Raw genomic sequence first — 21,729 nt, forward strand, 5'->3', positions numbered from 1 at the left:
AAAATCTATACAGGATAGTGTCCGTCTGTCAGGTTTTCCCATCTCATTGATTTGCCCTTAAATTACTAAATTTAATTTACATTATTTATGTCTTTCTGCTTACGGTGTCTCCATTGATTTACAATTCCTCCACTTATTCCGTTCGTTCATATAGTCCAAACTTATAACAATAAATAATTTGGCCGAGGCCGTTTATTCCTATTACGTGAAACTCTGCAGCCTGTGCCTGCAGAAAATGGATTTTTCAAAACGCTGGCCACATTTTCCATCTAATTATCACGCAACTTTGGATGAAGCTATGAGGTTTTACCATCGCACACGTTTCTTATCAAGTCAACTTGGTTGTGAGATAGCTTTGAAGCTTCATTTTTTCAAGACAGAATCATAATCCACAGGTTTGTTCATAGTGAGAGGTCAAGCTTGCACAGTTATACTCGTATTATATAACAAAGTCCAAGCATTCACTTTGCAATGAAGCATCATCCGTCAAAGTGAGAATGCTCACCAATCACGATGAAATATATACTTCGACAGGTAAAGGTTCCCAACCTGGAAATACCTGTTAAGGCTCAAAGTAATTTGAACAATACAACCTCATGGAAGCTTCTCGAAATGATTTCATAAGAAAATGTTTCATTAAGCTGCATGGTTTAAAAAAAAAAAAGCACAACTTGTATTAACAGCACATGCACACAACAAACTACAATGTACAACTCACCTGGACCCACTTTAACTGAAGTAGAATGTTTGTTGATCACCTTTATTTTATCCATCATACCATTTTTATCCACAATCTTCATTGCAGCTTCAGCCATTGGTTTAAACACCTGCAAATAAATAAATAAATAAACTAAGTGAGAAGATGAAACTGTGACCTGTGTGTGACCCTCAAATCTGTGTGACCCTCATTTACTTCATTGTTAAAGTTTATTTCTCTAAACATGGACAGTGGGCCAACTATTTCATCCTCACCAAGCAAAATCATCTTAAAGCAGGAAGATTACACAAGTGAAGAAAACTAAACATATGCCTTTATACGCGACTTTCAAAATGACACAATCCACCCCAGATTACAAAATGATGTAATCTTGGCTTTTAAAATGACAGCACGTGTGTGCCAAAAACCCCGAGTAACGAAGTCCGTCAGGGTGGCATGGACGTGTATCATATTGTGCCAGATAAGTGTTGTAGTGAAAAAAACAGCTCACCAAGCTTTTGAAGAAGCCAAAAATACTTGGAACGTATTTGCGAGAAAGGGGAGTGCCTCTGAACAACGACAGAGTTGGAGAACTTTCTGATCAACTCATCCAGAAGAATGATACATTGCAGTCCGTACTGTAAAATCTCGAAACGATGTGGGCCCATGTGAGGCCCAAAGATTCGTAGATGGGAATATTCTAACCAAGCTTTCATGCTTCGTGACACTGATGGGAAGGTCAGATCTGCCTTGATCTCTCAATGGTGAAGAATCACTTTAAAAATGAAATAATTCTCGTATCCAGATCCAGATTTGGATCTTCAACAAAATCGAATCAATTTGACGTGGTCACACACTCAACCTCTCCACCAAGTTTCGTCTGAATCCATCCACAACTTTTTGAGATATCGTGCGATATTGTTACGGGGCCGGGTATCGGTGGCGAGCACGACCGCTAGAGGGAGCAGTAGAGTCGGCTCCACCGAACACACCGGAATTGAGGTCGTGCCTTTTGGACAAGTCCGAAAGGCACGCGTCCCTTACTGAACCATGAATCGCCAATAATTCGACCGCATGGGGTAGGGTCAATTGCCAAACTTCAATATACCTAATTACCCACGCGGACAAAGCTACCGGGGAATTCATACCCTCGACGGACCTCGAGCGGAACGAGCCGTTACCGAGCCCGGACCGTGTGTAACCCGAGCGGAGATTATCAAGGCCCGTCGGACCAAATGAACAATTTACCGGCCCCAATGGCCTTGATATTTCTCAGTACACACCGTGCCAAGCCAATGAAAGAAACACAGAAACGAGCTGGAACATTGAACAAAAGGGATATTTATTTATTATGGGGGCAGGGGAGCACGCAAGAAGGCAGAGTTAACCGAATACTGAAGGAATAGCAATTTATGTACAAGCACTTAAAGCAGATTTACTTAATAGACTGGCGCGCGCGCGCACACACACACACACACACACACACACACACACACACACACACACACACACACACACACACACACACACACACACACACACACACACACACACACACACACACACACACACACACACACACACACACACACACACACACACACACACACACACACACACACACACACACACACACAAAGAAACAGACCCGTCAGGTCTTTATTGGAGGCCTCCAGCTCGAGGAAAGGCGAGCTGGAGGTCAGAGCCTATTCTCGGACCTCTCCGCCTCGTGCGGTCTTCGACGATCCGGTGTGGCAGGACTTGAACCCGCCACACAATGCCGCTCCAAGCCCAGGCAGGCGATCCTCACGGGACAGGATCGCAGGCACACAGGCCACCAGAGAAGGCGCTCTGTTGGCGGGACCCAGGAAGGCAACGACTGGCTTCAGGAGACCACCAGACTTCCGAAGACCAGAAGACAACTCCCCTCCAAAGACCAGAAGAAAACTCTCCTCCGAAGACCAGAAGACAACTCTCAACTCTCTACTCTCGTTTGGCCCACACGCACTTCCCTTATCCCCCGCTTGCACTCCCTCATTGGGCAGAGAGAACGCTCTATGCCCATATTTGGAGCCAAGCCAGAACGAAACGCTTGTGCCCATATTTGGGGCGAAGCAGAGCGCAACGCTTGTGCCCATATTTGGGGCGAAGCAGAGCGCAACGCTTGTGCCCATATTTGGGGCGAAGCAGAGCGCAACGCTTGTGCCCATATTTGGGGCGAAGCAGAGCGCAACGCTTGTGCCCATATTTGGGGCGAAGCAGAGCGCAACGCTTGTGCCCATATTTGGGGCGAAGCAGAGCGCAACGCTTGTGCCCATATTTGGGGCGAAGCAGAGCGCAACGCTTGTGCCCATATTTGGGGCGAAGCAGAGCGCAACGCTTGTGCCCATATTTGGGGCGAAGCAGAGCGCAACGCTTGTGCCCATATTTGGGGCGAAGCAGAGCGCAACGCTTGTGCCCATATTTGGGGCGAAGCAGAGCGCAACGCTTGTGCCCATATTTGGGGCGAAGCAGAGCGCAACGCTTGTGCCCATATTTGGGGCGAAGCAGAGCGCAACGCTTGTGCCCATATTTGGGGCGAAGCAGAGCGCAACGCTTGTGCCCATATTTGGGGCGAAGCAGAGCGCAACGCTTGTGCCCATATTTGGGGCGAAGCAGAGCGCAACGCTTGTGCCCATATTTGGGGCGAAGCAGAGCGCAACGCTTGTGCCCATATTTGGGGCGAAGCAGAGCGCAACGCTTGTGCCCATATTTGGGGCGAAGCAGAGCGCAACGCTTGTGCCCATATTTGGGGCGAAGCAGAGCGCAACGCTTGTGCCCATATTTGGGGCGAAGCAGAGCGCAACGCTTGTGCCCATATTTGGGGCGAAGCAGAGCGCAACGCTTGTGCCCATATTTGGGGCGAAGCAGAGCGCAACGCTTGTGCCCATATTTGGGGCGAAGGAGAGCGCAACGCTTGTGCCCATATTTGGGGCGAAGCCAGCACACCGACGTCCAGAGAAACCCCACCTAGCACACTGGACTCCGCCCACGTACGTGCTGACATGCACACGTGCAATGCTGCCGGTGGATGATGGTGGAAGGAAGCAGTGATGACAGGGGTCATTGTTGTGGTTGTTGGTAATTTAAATCCTAACTATCAAATTAACTCGGCGCACGTACAATTAATCACCCATTAAACCTAGGACGGGACCCGAACTAGAAACACATACTTACCGACATAACTGATCTATAGGACCTGGCTGTTGTGTGCAGTAAGCTTCCAAATTCGCAACAATATATCGGTTTAGCCCGATCTCTCAATCGTGAAGAATCACTTAAATTTTCAGATCCGGATCCGGATTTGGATCTTCACCATAATTGAATATAGTATTCCTTGTCACACACCCAATGTGTCCAAATCTGTCCACAAATTTTTGAGATATCCTGTACACAGAGGCAGACAGCCAAACAAACAGACAGAGAGCGGTGAAAACATAACCTCCTTCACCTTCGGTGGCAGAGGTAACAATGGGCAAGTGCAACCCTATCCAAGTCCGACCAGCCAAGAATTCTCCGAAGAGAGCTGGTACCAAAGGAATAAAGTCTCCATCTCAGATAACTGTTCAGAGTCCAAGTCTCACATCTGGAGAGCAAGACTGGAAGTACCAAGGACCTGAAGACTCGGACTTTCGTCCTCCCGCACAGGTACCGGCAGCGCCACACCCCATGATCCAGTGAATCAATGACTCCCCAGGCCCGACCCAGACGTCGATTGACCTCTGGCTCACAGCCAGCAGAGACATGAATATCACTGCCAAGGTAAGTGAATCTCTCCGTGACCTCAACATCCTCGCCACAAATAGGTACAGACAAGATAGCAGTATCCAATATGTCATTGAAAGCCTGGAACTTAGTTTTGACCCTGAAACCTGTAATCCCAGTGGCTCCAACTCCTCATACAGCACCATGAGGGCCCCCAAAAGGATACCCAGAGTGTCCGCAAAGATGACTGAATCATCTGCGAAATCAAGATCTCTGACCTTGATTTCGCAAACGATGCAGTGCAGCTTGATCTGACATCCTCCCCAGAATCCAGTCCATGGGGGGGGGGGGGGATGGTGGTCATCCCCAACATCAAGGATGGTGGTCTTGAAGGTACTCCACAACTCTTCAGGATTTCCCAAAGCACCCAGACCCCCCAAATCTCCACTCAGCTTGTTCGCAAACTCCCCAGCTGTCCTCTCATCCTTGAGCTTGCCAACATCCAGCCTCGGCTGGGATGGTACCATTCTCCCAGATTTAAGTTGCAACTTCAGAGATGCGACAACAAGCCTGTAGTCGGTATTGAGGAACTGAGCACTCCGGCAGACCCTGCAGTTCTGGATCATCCTTCACTGACCATCGACAAGCACAAGGTTAATCTCCTTTGCCACACCGCCAGCGTTGGAATACCAAGTTCAGCGATGAGATTGTGGGTGCTGAAACCATGAACCAGCCACCCCAAGTCCATGACTTCTTGCAAAATCAAGGAACTTAGTGCTATTCAGGTCCACAGTTCCAGACCCGTGGGGCCCAGCACACATCTCATAACGATCCCTTTCAGTTCCAGTCGATGCATTGAAATCCCCTAAGACTAGAAGTGTATCTTGCCTGAGGCACTGATCAACCATAGACTCGAGCGTGGCATAGAATGCGTCCTTCACGGTGAGGTCACTCGCCTCAGTCGGAGCATAAACAGAGACCAAGGAAATGACCCCCAAGGAGTGACGAATCCTTCGTCTCATAATACTCTCATTGACCGTTGTTACCTCAATTATAATCATTGGAGTCAGCTTATTGGACACAGCTACAGCAACTCCTTGGGCATGGTAACTATCAGAGCGACCAGGCCAACAGTAGGTATAACCACCGCCACGATCTCGCCACTGTCTGGTCTCCAAACCTCACAGAGTACTGCAATACCGATGTTCAAACACATGAGCTCAGATGGTAACAGAGACAGGTGATCATCCTCTCTTCGGGATTGAACATTCCAGACACCCACCTGAAGGGACCTCCTCAGGTGTTAACCCAAGGAGACCACTGTCTGGTGGACGACACACACCACCGCAATCTGACCCTGGATGTTCACCCTGTGCTTTTCCTCCTATCATCAAGGAATGGGGGTCCCGAAGGCTTTGCCCCAAGCCCGTAATCCGGTGAGCTGCCCTGCGGAGGTCAGCAGCACAGGAGGTACTCCCATGGAATGGGTTTTCGGTTTTCTTTGCGTTTTTTGTATTTTGCGGAATCAAGTGTTTTACGGTGGCCGGAGTATAAATCCCGTCACCAACCTCCGAAAAAAACGGTAACCCAACTGCAGAACAATGTCCACAGACACAGTTTGGCACCAGTTATGAATGGCGATTGGCTCAGAAGGAGCTCCTCCACTCGTTGACAGGTTTTTTTTTTAATCCTGCTGAGTGTCCATATCTATATACCCTCCTCACCAGGAAAACAGGTGGGGGAGACAGTTTAGTGGCCGACAACCCGACCATGAAACAGGTTAGTACAGGTTTACATGGTACCTGCAGCAAGTCACAGATCTAATCTGGCCTGACCTGACAAAAGACAGACTTTAGTACATCAGATCAAAAAGTAACAAACCTCAATGGCGTAGCAGAACGCAGCACCCGCCTTTACCGCCATCATGGACAGCAGGCCCGTCCCCGTACCAATATCCAACACGATTGGCTTTTCCCCCTTTTCCTTCATCCTCTTTATTGCAGCCTGGATTCCCAAGTAATACTTTTTGTTCTGCAATGACAAGTGGTACAGTATGAATATGTATAAAAAGGGAAGGCTTGTCCTCACCTCTCCGAAACCCCACACCCTTTAGCTTCTATATTCATGATGGTACCCTTGCTCACACCTTCTGCATCTGCTTGCAATAAATGTTATTTGAATTTATTAATAGGCCTTCTTGCCCTTCTTGAAATGAGATCTGTGGGACCTGTCCAACTTCTTCCTAACTACTTCCAATGGCAACATAATATTACTTAACTTTTGTTGTCAGGTTTTAAGAAGGTGGTAATTGATAACTTACAAATCGTTGATTTTAAAGAACAATGCACAAACTAACCAGTGGAAAAAACACTTACCCACCTGCTCGCTGCAAAAGACAAACACAGAAACGCAGACTACATGTTTCGCTAATGTGGATCAAAACACTCCAAAAGCAACTATGGAATACCGACATACAAGTTTCCAAATCACATATGCAAGTTGGCCACAGGGCAGTATCCATCATGCCATCTTTCCTTGGCAAATCCAAACTTCCAACTTCCAAGACCTTCATCCGCAGCTTGATGGAGTATTGCTCTCCCTTTTGGGCTGCCGCCCCTGCCTCACACCTTGCTCAGCTTAACGCTGTGGAAACAAAGGCCTTCAAGATTATAGAAATCTCCTGTGCTGAGGCTGAGTATCACTTCATCATTGCCGACAGGTCGGTGGTCTCTGTCTTCTGCTGCCTCCTTTTTGGTCTTGCACCCTCTGCTCTTTTCGCGTTTTGTCCCCCCAGGTTTCTGCACGGCCCACACGGTCTACCATCAAGCCCCTTCTGGTGAAACTACCTAAATCCCCAAACCATTGCTCACTTTTTTCTTTTTTTTTGTATACGTTGTCGAGGCTTATATGAGAGCGAACACACAACGCACAGCAAGGGGGGCATGAGACAAGAGGGGCGGGAGTGAGAAGGACAAAACAGTGGGGAACAGAGACAATAGATCTATGGAAGGGAGAGGGATGGGGTGGGGAACATGGGGAACACAAGATGGACATTACTGGGATTACATTACATTACTTCCACTCATTTGTTCCAAATATTTTTTCCGACCTGGAGAACAACTTACTATATATATATATATAATATTTCAATCTCATTCTTCCCTACAGGGCTTCAACGTTGCTGTTCACCTCCTCAGGTTATCCCAATCTATACGCATCTTTTCTTCCCTCATTGATCCTCACTAAGCCCACCCCTTTCTTTTCCAGGTTAATGTTTTCTGCCCTCTCCCTCCAGTTTTCATTTCCAGTTTTCCCTTCCTCTTCTTTCAGCCCCCTTCTTGTTTGCTTTGACTTCCCCCCCTGTGTCCTCCTCCCCCTCCCCTTGCTCCTATTCTTTCACTCACCCATTCTTCCTCCAAGTGTACCTGGGTTGCACCCTACTACTATGAAGTTGGTATGTTTCCTCACGTTCTACTGTGTTCCTTATTTTCTGTTCTGTGTTCTTGCTCTTTCACGAGCCTCAACATTGCATACAAAAAACACAAAACCTCTTTTGTACTGGAATAACGTTTACCTTTGCTGGAGTTATTTATTTTATTTTTGAGCAGTTTGGACTTAGGTGATGCCACAACACTCACGCACATTACATAAACCCCAGGAGCACAATTTCATTGAATATTTTAAGCAACTTTGCTACGTTGCAAAACTTGGCGTGTGGTAGTTTTGATTAATGAATCACTGTGCCATTCATCAGGAAGAACGTTTTGGCTACATGGTGCATGTAAGTGCCCCCCCCCAAACCCCTTGGCACCCCTCCCCCAATTTCTAGATGGAATGCTAAGCCAGTACCCATGTAAAAAGGTCCCAGACTTTGTTACATACACGTAAGGAACACAAAATGGACACATTAGTGAGCACGGACATGTCGAATACATCCACACCGACAGCAGTGGGAACTTCTCTCGTACTGGGCTCGCACAAGCAATGACATCAGAGTTCAAAATAGAACAATGGCACTCGGTAGAGCGCATTCCTCCGCCACGCAATGCCTGATCCACGAGAACATATCGGGCCAAATACATTATTGAAATATCATGCTATCTATCGTTTTTGGCCCTATCTCTCAATGGTGAAGAATCACTTTGAAAATTAAATAATTCGCTTATCCACATCCGGATTCGGAAATTCACCAAAATCGAATCAATTTGTCATGGTCACACACCCATGTGTCCACCAAGTTTCATTCGAATCCATCCACAACTTTTTGAGATATCGTGCTATATATTAGTTTAGCCCTATCTCTCAATGGTGAAGTCACTTTAAAATATTCTAGTAGTCGGATCCCTTCACAACTTTTTGAGATATCCTTCACACAGACAGACAAACAAACAAGACAACGACGTCATGCAGAGCACAATACTTGCAAAATCCATAAAATAAATTTGTCCTCAAAAATAATTGTTAGTTGAATTCAATGATGAAATATAAATCCTCTTTAAATTTCAAGTCAATTGGATGAAAATTGAGGATTTTAGAAATACCACCTTAGTTGTTCACCGTGGGCAAATGTTGACCTTTTGGTCGATGTGGACTTCAGAAATAATTGGCTATTTGAATTCAGTGACGTGAAATGTAAATCCTCTTCAGATTTAAACTCAATCGGATGAAAATTGAGGATTTGGAAATCTCACCTCAATTGTTGACCTTTACCCTATGTTGACCTTTTGACCATTTGATCTCAAAAACAATAGGGTTCTTCCTTATGAAAAAGTCTACCATGTGGTGAAGTTTCGTGACGATCAGTTTAAAATTGTGACCTGTAGGCAATAAACAGACAGACAACAACGAAATCCATCCATCCATTGGAACCGTACTCTGTGCAGAGTGTCGGTGATGCCTAATTTATGTAGGGTCCAGTTGTCTCCAAGCAGTCTCCTGGGCTAATGGGCACAATCCTGGACAGGTCGCCACTCTGACATAGGATACTCGAATGGCTCCCACATCCCAGCAAGCTGGCACTCATTTTGCTGACCTCGGAAGGATAACAGGCAGTCAACCCCACCTGGTATTAATTCAACAGATGAGTGGAATTTTGAACTCAGGATCCTAGGATCCCAAGCCCACCACCATAACCATTAAGCCAACACCAGGCATAATTACTAAATTGACTAACCAATACACTTGAAAAAAAATCTTCGATTTTGCAAGTAACAAACAAATAGACAGAGAGGGTTGAAAACAAAACGTCCTTCACCTTTGGTGGTGGAGGTAACAATGGGCAAGTGCAACCCTATCCAAGTATAAATTAAAGTAATCTATTAAGAGCAGTATTGCTTTAATGTTTTCAAAAAAATACCCAAAACAAGAACAGCATGCATGCTCTGGAACCTGGCCAGGTTCAAAAACTGCAATGCAAAACACTTACCCTGTCATCATCATGCAGCATGTCTGCATAGGAAGACCTGCAATAGAACAATGTCAGAATTATTTTTTTATTTTTTTAAATCTCCGACAACCCCATGCAGACAATCATTCAGAAACGACAAACTGAGACTAACATTCAAGAATGACAATTCTAACTGCTAGGTGCAATAGTGCCCGGCCTGTTTCAGTTTTGTTCCTTATGGCTTTCGAGTGAGGCGGTTTCGAGATGGCAACTCGTGCTCAAAAATAACAAAATTGTGAATTAATTTTTAATATAATGGAGCCAGACGTGTATATATATATATACTGAACATATACACATACTTAACTGTACAGGGTGAAACAAGAAAGACTAGATATTTTTATTTCGCATCAGAATGACCAAGAAAACTGGCTTGATATTGTGTAGAAAATAAGAGAACGTTTTATTTAAACAAATTATAGAAAAACTTTTCAATGGAAAAATACCAACTATTAATGCTACAAAGTTACGGCACGTAAACATATCTAGTCCTTTCTGTTTAACCATGCATATACATACATATATATATATGCATCTTCTTCTTCTTTTGGCTGCTCCCGTTAGGGGTCGCCACAACAGATCAACCGTCTCCATTTCGCTCTATCCTCCACATCTTCCATTGACACTCCAACCACCCGCATGTCCGCCCTCACCGCATCCATGAACCTCTTCTTTGGCCTTCCTCTTCTCCTCCTGCCTGGCGGCTCCATCTTCAACATCCTTCTCCCGATATGCTCCGTTTCCCTCCCGAGCACATGTCCAAACCATCTCAATCTCGCCTCTCTCACTTTGTCTCCAAACCGTCCTCCCTGCGCTGTCCCTCTAATATACTCATTCCTTTTCCTATCCATCCTCGTCACTCCCAACGAGAATCGCAGCATCTTTAACTCTGCCACCTCCAGCTCGGCTTCCTGTCTTTTTGTTAGTGCCACCGCCTCCAAACCATACAACATAGCTGGTCTCACTACCGTCTTGTATACTTTCCCCTTCACTCTTGCAGCTACCCTTCTGTCACAAATCACTCCTGCAACTCTTCTCCAACCACTCCATCCTGCCTGCACTCTCTTTTTCACTTCTCTCCCACACTCTCCGTTACTTTGGACAGTTGATCCCAAGTATTTAAACCAATCCACCTTCCCCACCTCAACTCCTTGCAACCGCACCATACCACCACCCTCCCTCTCATTTACGCACATGTACTCCGTCTTACTCCGACTGACTATCATTCCCCTTCTCTCCAGTGCGTACCTCCACCTCTCAAGGCTCGCCTCAGCCTGCTCCCTACTCTCCCTACAGATAATGATGTCATCCGCGAACATCATAGTCCATGGAGATTCCAGTCTGATCTCGTCCGTCAACCTGTCCATCACCAATGCAAACAGGAAAGGGCTCAGAGTCGATCCTTGGTGCAATCCCACTTTTACCTTTAACCGGTCCATCATTCCTACCGCACACCTCACTGCTGTCACACTGTCCTCATACATATCCTGCACCATCCTTAGAGTGTACGAGGTGCAGTGGGACGCAAGAAGCACGCGGGCCACCATCTACTCCGCTTTATTGCGTGACCAGAAGCACACTCCTGCCACCCCTAGCGGGCGAGGCATGATATACGAAAACCCAATCACGTGACACAGCACACTCCTCCTCTCGTAAAATGACCCGTCACACGCTGAACAGACAATCACAACATGACCATCTGAAACCCATCAACACTCATAATCCTCCAAGTACCGCGGCCGCACCCTGACCCGCCTCGGACGGGCAGCGCCACCAGACAGCCCAGGCTCAGACGCCTCCCGGCTCGGTCGAGGTGACACCCTCGCCGGACTCGCACTTTCCGCAACACCAGCCACCCCCGACCGCCCAGCCTGCTCGACGTCCTCGGGTAGGACGGCATCAGGCGAAGACCCCCTTGGCGTCGGCCCAACCAGTCCCGGCGACACAAAGTCAGGTCCCGACGATACTACCGGTGGGGGTCCCGCATCGTTCGGCCCGGGGAGGTGTGGGGGGGGGTGACGCTGAACAGCGATCATGCATTTGGTCCACGTGCCGCTTCCACACATCCCCACCATCAGTCCGCACCATGCAATTTGCCAGCCCCAGCACCACAGAGACCACCGCCGGCACCCATTTGGAACCGTGGAAATAATCGCGTACCATTACCCGCTGCCCCACCTCGAAGCTGCGCAGCCGCGTTGGACGCGACATTGCCCCACTCCCCGACCCTCCAGGTCGCAGCAAATCCAGCCTGGACCGCAAAGCCCGTCCATAGAGACGAATGGCAGGTGAATCACCCGTGACAGGATGAACTGCGTTCCTGTAATGGAGCAAAAAGACATCGACCACCGTCTGCACAGGTGCAACACCCCCCCTGCGCAAAGCCCGCTTCAACATCTTGACAAACGACTCAGCTTGGCCATTCGTCTCAGGGTGATACGGTGCGGACCTTAGGTGTCGAATACCATTCTGGCGCATAAACTCATCAAATACACCTGCGATGAACTGCGGACCATTATCAGAGACCAGGATCTCCGGAAACCCTTTATTAGCAAAGATCGTCTGCAGTTTCTCTACTGTAATGTTTGCTGATGTATGCTGCATTACTACAACCTCCGGCCATTTAGAGAATGCATCGATCACAATCAAAAACATTTTGCCATTAACCGGTCCCGCAAAATCTACATGGACCCTCTGCCAAGCTCGGTCTGGCACAGGCCAGAGACCCGAAGCTCGACGCGGGTTATCAGCATCTGTCTGGCACGTGGCGCAACGCTTAACCAACTGCTCAATGTCTTTGTCCAACCCCGGCCACCACAACAGGCTACGAGCAAGACTCTTGGTCTTCACGATGCCAAGGTGACTGACATGCAGCTCATCCAAACACCGCTGCCTGAACTTCGGTGGAATCACGGTCCTCATTCCCCACATTACGCACCGTTGGACCAACGACAGCTCCGCTGCGCGTGACGTGAAAGGTTGAAATGCCGGTGTCGAAGGCAGATCGCTCCAATTCCCCGTAGAAATCGCCTGGACGACACGGGCAAGCACCGGATCACGAGCCGATTCCACCACGACCTGCCTGGCCGTGACCGGCCCGCTTTGGACCTGGCCCAGCGCGAACACATCGACCCGGTCGCTCAACTCAGACGCAGCTGGACCCTCCGCACACGGCAAGCGTGAGAGCCCGTCGCAGTTAGCATGCTTCTCGGTGCTTCGGAACTGAATATCATAATCGTAAGCACCCAGAAACAGACACCACCGCTGTATTCGCGCGGCTGCTACCACCGGCACCCCGCGTTCGGGTCTCAGGATGAATTGAAGCGGTTTGTGATCCGTCTGCAAAGTGAAATGCCGCCCCAGTAGATATTGATGAAACCTCCGCACACCCCAGACGAGGCTGAGAGCCTCACGCTCAATCTGGGCATATCCGCGCTCTGCTGTGGACAGGGTCCGGGATGCAAAACAAACAGGCCGCTCGGAACCATCGTCCATCCTGTGGGAGAGCACTGCCCCGATGCCATATGCAGAGCTGTCGCATGCCAATAGGAGCGGACGCGCAGGCTCGTAGTGCACGAGGTCCTTATCTTCTGTGAGCAGCCGCTTGACGTGGTCGAACGACGCCTGGTGTGCAGGCCCCCAAGCCCAGCGCTCGTCCTTCTTGAGCAACCGCGTTCACGGCGCAAGTTGTGAGCTGAGCCCGCGCACGAACCTTTGGTAATACTGGGCCATACCAATGAACGAGCGCAGCTGCGTCTTGTCGCGAGGCGGTGGCATGTGTTGAATCGCTTCCACCTTCCGAGGACCTTTCAACAGCCCCTCCGGCGTGATGATGTGCCCGAGGTATTCCAAGCGCTGCTTGAAGAACGCGCACTTGTCCCTGTTCAAGCGCAGGCCGCACGCTTCTAGCTTTGTCAGCACTCGGGCAATGTTCGCAAGATGCTCGTCCGCCGTTTTCCCCGCAATGAGCACATCGTCCAGGTAGGTCTGAGCGGGCAGGCCAATGCAAACCTGATCCATGGCTTTCTGCCACAAAGCTGGGGCCGAAGCAATCCCAAAACAGAGTCGGGTATATCGATAGAGTCCTTGACACGTGTTGATTGTCAAAAGCTCGCTACTCCCGGGATCCATCGGCAGGTGAAAATATGCATCACGCAGGTCTAGCTTCGTGAAGTATTGACTCCCCGCCAATCGCGCATATATTTCATCGATTGACGGCAGTGGATATTGCTCCACGCTGAGCCCCGGGTTAACCGTGGATTTGAAGTCCTCGCACAATCGGACGTCTCCATTCCGTTTCAGCACCGTGACAACCGGGGTAGCCCAATCTGAGTACGACACCCGTTCGATCACTCCACAGGCCTCCAGCCTATCCAGTTCACCCTTGACCTTGTCCCGCAGGGCATACGGCACCGGACGCGGTTTACAAAACCGAGGAACCACCCCCTCCTTCAAGAAGAGTTTCGCCTCCATGCCCTTGAGTTTCCCAAGGTCGTCGCTAAACAACCCTTGATGTCTTTGAAGAATCTCCTCCAACTGATCCTCCCACTGGCTCGGCACGGGTTGCAAAAGGTGAACTGCGGCCCAGTCTAGTCTGATGCGGGCCATCCAATCCCATCCTCGTCGCCAACTAGAGTGTACGAGGTGCAGTGGGACGCAAGAAGCACGCGGGCCACCATCTACGCTTTATTGCGTGACCAGAAGCACACTCCTGCCACCCCTAGCGGGCGAGGCATGATATACGAAAACCCAACCACGTGACACAGCACAATCCTCACATACTTCTCCACCACTCCCGACTTCCTCATACAATGCCACAACTCCTCTCTTGGCACCCAATCATAAGCTTTCTCTAAATCCACAAACACACAATGTAACTCCTTCTGGCCTTCCCGATACTTCTCCATCAACATTCTCAAAGCAAACATCGCATCAGTGGTGCTCTTTCCTGGCATAAACCCATATTGCTGCTCACAGATCGTCACCTCTCTTCTCAACCTAGCTTCCACTACTCTTTCCCACAACTTCATGGTGTGGCTTAACAACTTTATCCCTCTGTAATTTCCACAGCTCTGCACATCACCCTTGTTCTTGAAAATCGGAACCAGTACACTTAATCTCCACTCCTCCGGCATCCTCTCACTTTCCAAGACTTTATTAAACAATCTGGTTAACAACCCCACTGCCATCTCTCCTAAGCACTTCCATGCCTCCACTGGTATGTCATCTGGGCCAACCACCTTTCCACTTTTCATCCTCTTCATAGCAGGCCTCACTTCATCCTTACTGATCCACCCCACTTCCTGATTCACTATCTCCACCTCTTCCAACCTTGTCTCTCTCATTTTCTTCATTCATCAGCTCCTCAAAGTACTCCAACCACCTTCTCAACACACTCTCCTCGCTCGTCGGCACATTCCCATTTACATCCATTAACACCCTACCCTGCAGCACATCCTCCCCTGCTCGGTCCCTCTGTCTTGCCAATCAGTATAAATCCTTTTCCCCTTCTTTTGTATCCAACTTCTCATACAGCTCGTCATATGCCTTTTTCTTAGCCTTTGCCACCTCTCTCTGCCTTTCGCCACCACTCCTTGTACCCCTGCCTACTTTCTTCATCTCTCTGACTATCCCACTTCTTTTTCACCAACCCCTTCTTCCTTATACTTTCCTTTACTTCCTCGTTCCACCACCAAGTCTGCTTATCTTCCTTCCTCTGTCCAGATGTCACACCAAGTACCTTCCAAGCTATCTCCCTCACCACTTCTGCTGGAGTTGCCCAATCATCCCACCCATATTTACCACCATCCAACACCTGTCTCGCCTCCTCCCTAAATTCCACGCAACAGTTTTCCTCCTTCAGCTTCAACCATCTGGTCCTTCGTTCAGCCCTCACTCTCTTCCACAACCTCACCTCCAAAATCATCCTACAGACCACCAATCGATGCTGTTGAGCTGCACTCTCCCCTGCCACCACCTTACGGTCTTGGATCTCTTTCAGGTTGCATCTCCTGCTTAAGATGTAATCCACCTGTGTGCACTTTCCTCCACTCTTGTACGTCACCCTGTGTTCCTCCTTCTTCTTGAAATACGTGTTTACCACTGCCATTTCCATTCTTTTTTCAAACTCAACAACCATTTGCCCTTTCACATTTCTCTTGTTGAGACCGTACCTACCCATCACCTCCTCATCCTCTTTATTCCCTTCCCCAACATGCCCATTGAAATCTGCTGCAATCACCACTCTTTCATCCTTGGATACACTCTCCACCACTTCATCAAACTAACTCCAGAAATCTTCCTTGTACTCCATCTCACACCCCATATGCGGGGCATATGCACTGATGACATTCATCATCACCCCTTCAATTTCCAACTTCACACTCATCACTCGGTCAGACACTCTCCTCACCTCCAATACCCTCTTGACATAATCTTCCTTCAGGATTACCCCGACACCATTTCTCCTCCCATCCACACCATGGTAGAACAGTTTGAAACCACCTCCAATGCTCCTCGCCTTACTTCCCATCCACTTGGTCTCTTGTACACACAGTATGTCCACCTTTCTTCTCTCCATCATATCAGCCAACTCTCGCCCTTTGCCAGTCATCGTCCCAACATTCAGAGTTCCAACTCTCACCTCCACACTTCTACCCTTCCCACTCTCCCACTGCCTCCGGACTCGCCTTCCCCGTCTCCTTCTCCTCCATCGCCCAGCAATAGCACAATTTCCACTGGTACCCTGCTGACCACCGGTACCGGTGGCGGTCGTTGGTAACCCGGGCCTCGACCGATCCGGTATGGAAATTCGTTTTGTTGTCCGCATAATGATTTGGCATAGGTTTTTACGCCGGATGCCCTTCCTGACGCAACCCTGGTCGCCTCTTACAACACACAGGGATATGGTACACCTATTCTAACAGGGGCATACACCGGGCCGAGAACACTGGTACTCATTTAGCAGATGGCAATACACTGGTACAATATATATATATATATATATATATATATATATATATATATATATATATATATATATATATATATATATATATACATACTGTATATCCGAATTAGCCTGGTGTTGGCGCAGTGGTTAGGGCAGCTGCTTAGGATCCAAAAGGTCATGAGTTCAAGCCCCGATGGGCCACTGAATTAATACACCAGGGGGTTGACTCAGCCTGTCATCCTTCCGAGGTCAGCGAAGTGAGTACTCGTGTACTGGGCCGGTGTATACCCCGGTTAGAATAGGTGTACCTTATCCCTGTGTTGTAAGAGGCGACCAGGGTTGCGTCAGGAAGGGCATCCGGCGTAAAACATGTGCCAAATCATTATGTGGATCATAACGGATGATCCGCTGTGGCGACCCCCAACGGGAGCAGCCGAAAAAGAAGAAGATATATGTGAATATATATATATATATCCTGATCGTTGGCTGTTTCACCTCCGGACACCTACCCAACACCAACATACGTGGAGATCACAACACTCACAACACACACACACACCGTTTATTAAAAGAAAAGAAAATATACTAAAGAGTGTTCATAATAAGCTTGTGTTGTGCTCCTGCAGTTAAATCATTCAACGATTGCAGGTGAGTGATGGAGTGAGGTGAGTGATGTGAGTGATGATGCGAGTGATGAGTGATGATGCGAGTGATGATGTGAGTGGTGATGTGAGTGGTGATGTGAGTCATGTGAGTGATGTGAGTGATGATGTGAGTGAGTCATGCGAGTGATGATGTGAGTAATGCGGGTGATGATGTGAGTGATGCGGGTGATGATGTGAGTCATGTGAGTGATGATGTGAGTCATGTGAGTGATGCGAGTGATGATGTGAGTCATGTGAGTGATGATGCGAGTCATGTGAGTGATGCGAGTGATGATGTGAGTCATGTGAGTGATGATGCGAGTGATGATGTGAGTCATGTGAGTGATGATGCGAGTGATGATGAGAGTCCTGAGAGTGATGCGGGTGATGATGTGAGTGATGCGAGTGGTGATGCGAGTGGTGATGCGAGTGGTGATGCGAGTGGTGATGCGAGTCATGTGTCATGCGAGTGATGATGAGTCATGCGAGTGATGATGAGTCATGCGAGTGATGATGTGATGATGCGAGTGATGCAAGTGATGATGTGAGTCATGTGAGTGATGATGTGTCATGTGAGTGATGATGTGAGTGATGCGAGTGGTGATGTGAGTGGTGATGTGAGTGGTGATGTGATGTGAGTGGTGATGTGAGTGATGATGTGAGTGATGTGTGATTGTGTGAGTCATTCGAGTGATGATGTGAGTCATGCGAGTGAGTGGTGATGTGAGTGAGTGATTATGTGTGATGTGTTGTGAGTGGTGATGTGAGTGATGATGTGTGTGATGTGAGTGATGATGTGTGTGATGTGAGTGATGATGTGTGTGATGTGAGTGATGATGTGTGTGATGTGAGTGATTATGTGAGTGATGTGTGATGTGAGTGATGATGCGAGTGATGTGTGATTGTGTGAGTCATTCGAGTGATGATGTGAGTCATGCGGTTGAGTGATGATGTGAGTGAGTGATTATGTGTGATGTGAGTGGTGATGTGAGTGAGTGATTATGTGTGATGTGATGTGTGATGTGATGTGTGATGTGATGTGTGATGTGATGTGATGATGTGATGTGTGTGATGTGAGTGAGTGATTATGTGTGATGTGAGTGAGTGATTATGTGTGATGTGATGTGAGTGATGATTATGTGTGATGTGATGAGTGATTATGTGTGATGTGATGTGTGATGTGAGTGAGTGATTATGTGTGATGTGAGTGAGTGATGTGATGTGTGATGTGCGTGAGTGTTTATGTGTGTTGTGATGTGTGGTGGGAGTGGGTGATTATGGGTGATGATGTGTGTGGTGTGTGTGATAGTGATGTGTGATGTGAGTGATGATGCGAGTGTGTGATTGTGTGAGTCATTCGAGTGATGATGTGAGTGTTGAGTGATGATGTGATGAGTGATTATGTGTGATGTGAGTGAGTGATTATGTGTGATGTGATGTGTGATGATGTGATGTGTGATGTGAGTGAGTGATTATGTGTGATGTGATGTGTGATGTGAGTGAGTGATTATGTGTGATGATGTGATGTGTGATTGTGTGAGTCATGAGTGATGAGTCGTGAGTGATGAGTGAGTGAGTGATTATGTGTGATGTGGTGAGTGATTATGTGTGATGTGATGTGTGATTATGTGTGATGTGATGTGTGATGTGAATGAGTGAATATGTGTGATGTGATGTGTGATGTGAGTGAGTGATTATGTGTGATGATGTGTGTGATGTGAGTGATGATGTGAGTGATTATGTGAGTGATGTGTGATGTGAGTGATGATGCGAGTGATGTGTGATTGTGTGAGTCATTCGAGTGATGATGTGAGTCATGCGGTTGAGTGATGATGTGAGTGAGTGATTATGTGTGATGTGAGTGAGTGATTATGTGTGATGTGATGTGTGATTATGTGTGATGTGATGTGTGATGTGAGTGAGTGATTATGTGTGATGTGATGTGTGATGTGAGTGAGTGATTATGTGTGATGATGTGTGTGATGTGAGTGATGATGTGTGTGATGTGAGTGATTATGTGAGTGATGTGTGATGTGAGTGATGATGCGAGTGATGTGTGATTGTGTGAGTCATTCGAGTGATGATGTGAGTCATGCGAGTGAGTGATGATGTGAGTGGTGATGTGAGTGAGTGATTATGTGTGATGTGATGTGTGATTATGTGTGATGTGATGTGTGATGTGAGTGAGTGATTATGTGTGATGTGATGTGTGATGTGAGTGAGTGATGATGTGTGATGTGATGTGAGTGAGTGATGATGTGTGTGATGTGAGTGATTATGTGAGTGATGTGTGTTGTGAGTGATGCGAGTGATCCCCAAGACGAACAGAACGAACCTCGCGATCTCCTGATGATAATCATAGTCTTCTCCTTCCACCACCCAATCCGTCGAACTCGTGGTGGGGTTCACGCGTCCGCAGAATGTCTGCATCGTCTTCACAAAATTTGCTTGATATCGCGTGGCGATGCCGATGTTATTTGAAAACAACGTCATTAACTATTGACATGTTTAAAGAAGTTGGTAACACGTTTTACATCATGTAGGCGGCCATGACAGTTCATTGCATTCTTTCCACAGCCCACATCACCAACGTCATTCGATCGTTTTCCGATATGGACGTTTACGTACGCTTACTATCATCACAAAACAGCCCAATATAGTTTACACAACTAGAGGGAAATTAACAGGAAATTTCACAAACAGAAATATCGTCTCGAAGGGAATAATGTCTACTGTTACTTATCACGCCATGGCCATCATAAATTGAGCGAAAGCAAAGTGTTAAAAAAGATGAGCAATTAATACAGGAAGGGACAAATCGCTATCTCAATGTAAACTTGCAGGTGTTGCCATTAGCGATGCGCATATATATATATATATATATATATATATATATATATACATATATATTTAAAAATAAATAAATATATACATATACATATATATATATATATATATATATATATACATATACATATATATATATATATATATACATATATATATATATATATATATATATATATATATATACATATATATATATTTAAAAATAAATAAATATATACATATATTATATAAATAAATTTATATATAAATATTTGTAACGATATTTAAATATATACACATACATATAGATATATACAGTAGCATATATATTTATTTATTTATATTGTGGTGAGGATGTTGAGGTCGTGGAGAGATTCACTTTCCTGAGCAGTGATATTCATGTCTCTGCTGCCTGTGAGCCAGAGGTCAACAGACATCTGGGTCGAGCCTGGGGAGTCATGAATTCATTGGATAATGGTGTGTGGCGCTGCTGGTACCTGTGCGGGAGGCCGGAAGTCCGAGTCTTCAGGTCCTTGGTGCTTCCAGTCTTGCTCTATGGATGTGAGACTTGGACTCTAGAGTCCAAGTGATGGATGGTCAGTGATGGATGGATGATGATGGAGACTTAATTCCTTTGGTACCAGGTCTCTTTGGAGAATTCTTGGTTATTGCTGGTCGACCCTTTGTCTAACAAGCGATTGCCGAGAGAGACTCAAGTGAGATTTGTTACCTGCATAGTCTGTGAGTGTCAGCTACGGCTGTATGGACATGTGGCTCGTTTTCCTGACGCTGATCCTGTTCACCAGATTCTCTCAGCAAGGGAGTCTTGTGAGTGGAGGAGGCCAATGAGCTGACCACGTGCATTGTGGTTGCAGTAGATTGGTCAGTATCTCAAGGAGATGGGGATGGGCCAGGCATCTGCCTGGAGGATGGCCAGACGGAGGCCCCTGGAGTTCTAGTGGAAAGTGGACGCAGTGACGCGCTGCTCCGGCGCATGCTCCCATACCTGACCTGACCTGACTTGTAATTGGCATCCAAATATCAGATTCCTCGCTCAAAAGGTGCTTGAGATATTGCCCAAATGAGAAAGAAAATAAATAAGTAATTCATCAATTAATTGATTAATCAAAAGATTAAAAATTACTGTTTTTGCCAAAGCACATCTTCACTTTTGTCTCCAAATTTCAGCTTCCTCGCTCAAAGGATGGCTGAGATGTCGCCCGGATGAACAAACAAACAAGAAAACAAACAAACAAACAAACAGGTACATTCAAAGTCGACTGCCCTCATGCCAAATAAATAAATCGCAATCTGCCAGCGCCCGGTGGTGCCACCTTGCAGCACATGGAGTCGGAATTGGGAGGGAGCGGTGTAAAATAATTGATTGATTGATTAATTGCAGAATTATACGAAACTA

At 47.1% G+C, this 21,729-nt stretch overlaps 1 protein-coding gene across 1 annotated transcript in view; it reads right to left on the minus strand.

The window, feature by feature from the left end:
* The window catches only part of PRMT7 (protein arginine methyltransferase 7), a 39,093-nt gene extending 19,002 nt beyond the window's left edge, over positions 1–20,091 (minus strand). Inside the window, exons 1-4 of the mRNA XM_085883010.1 lie at positions 19,819–20,091; positions 9,867–9,903; positions 6,323–6,472; positions 719–827 (exon numbers count right to left, since the gene is read on the minus strand). Of these exons, the coding sequence (XP_085739136.1) occupies positions 719–827; positions 6,323–6,472; positions 9,867–9,903; positions 19,819–19,976 (454 nt within the window). The 5' untranslated portion in view covers positions 19,977–20,091. The remainder of the gene's footprint in view (positions 1–718; positions 828–6,322; positions 6,473–9,866; positions 9,904–19,818) is intronic.
* Positions 20,092–21,729: the final 1,638 nt, after the last annotated feature.

The sequence above is a fragment of the Eptatretus burgeri genome, chromosome 5 (genome assembly GCF_056783735.1).
Source record: "Eptatretus burgeri isolate ZD-2024b chromosome 5, Ebu_testis_v1, whole genome shotgun sequence".
NCBI lineage: Eukaryota > Metazoa > Chordata > Myxini > Myxiniformes > Myxinidae > Eptatretus > Eptatretus burgeri.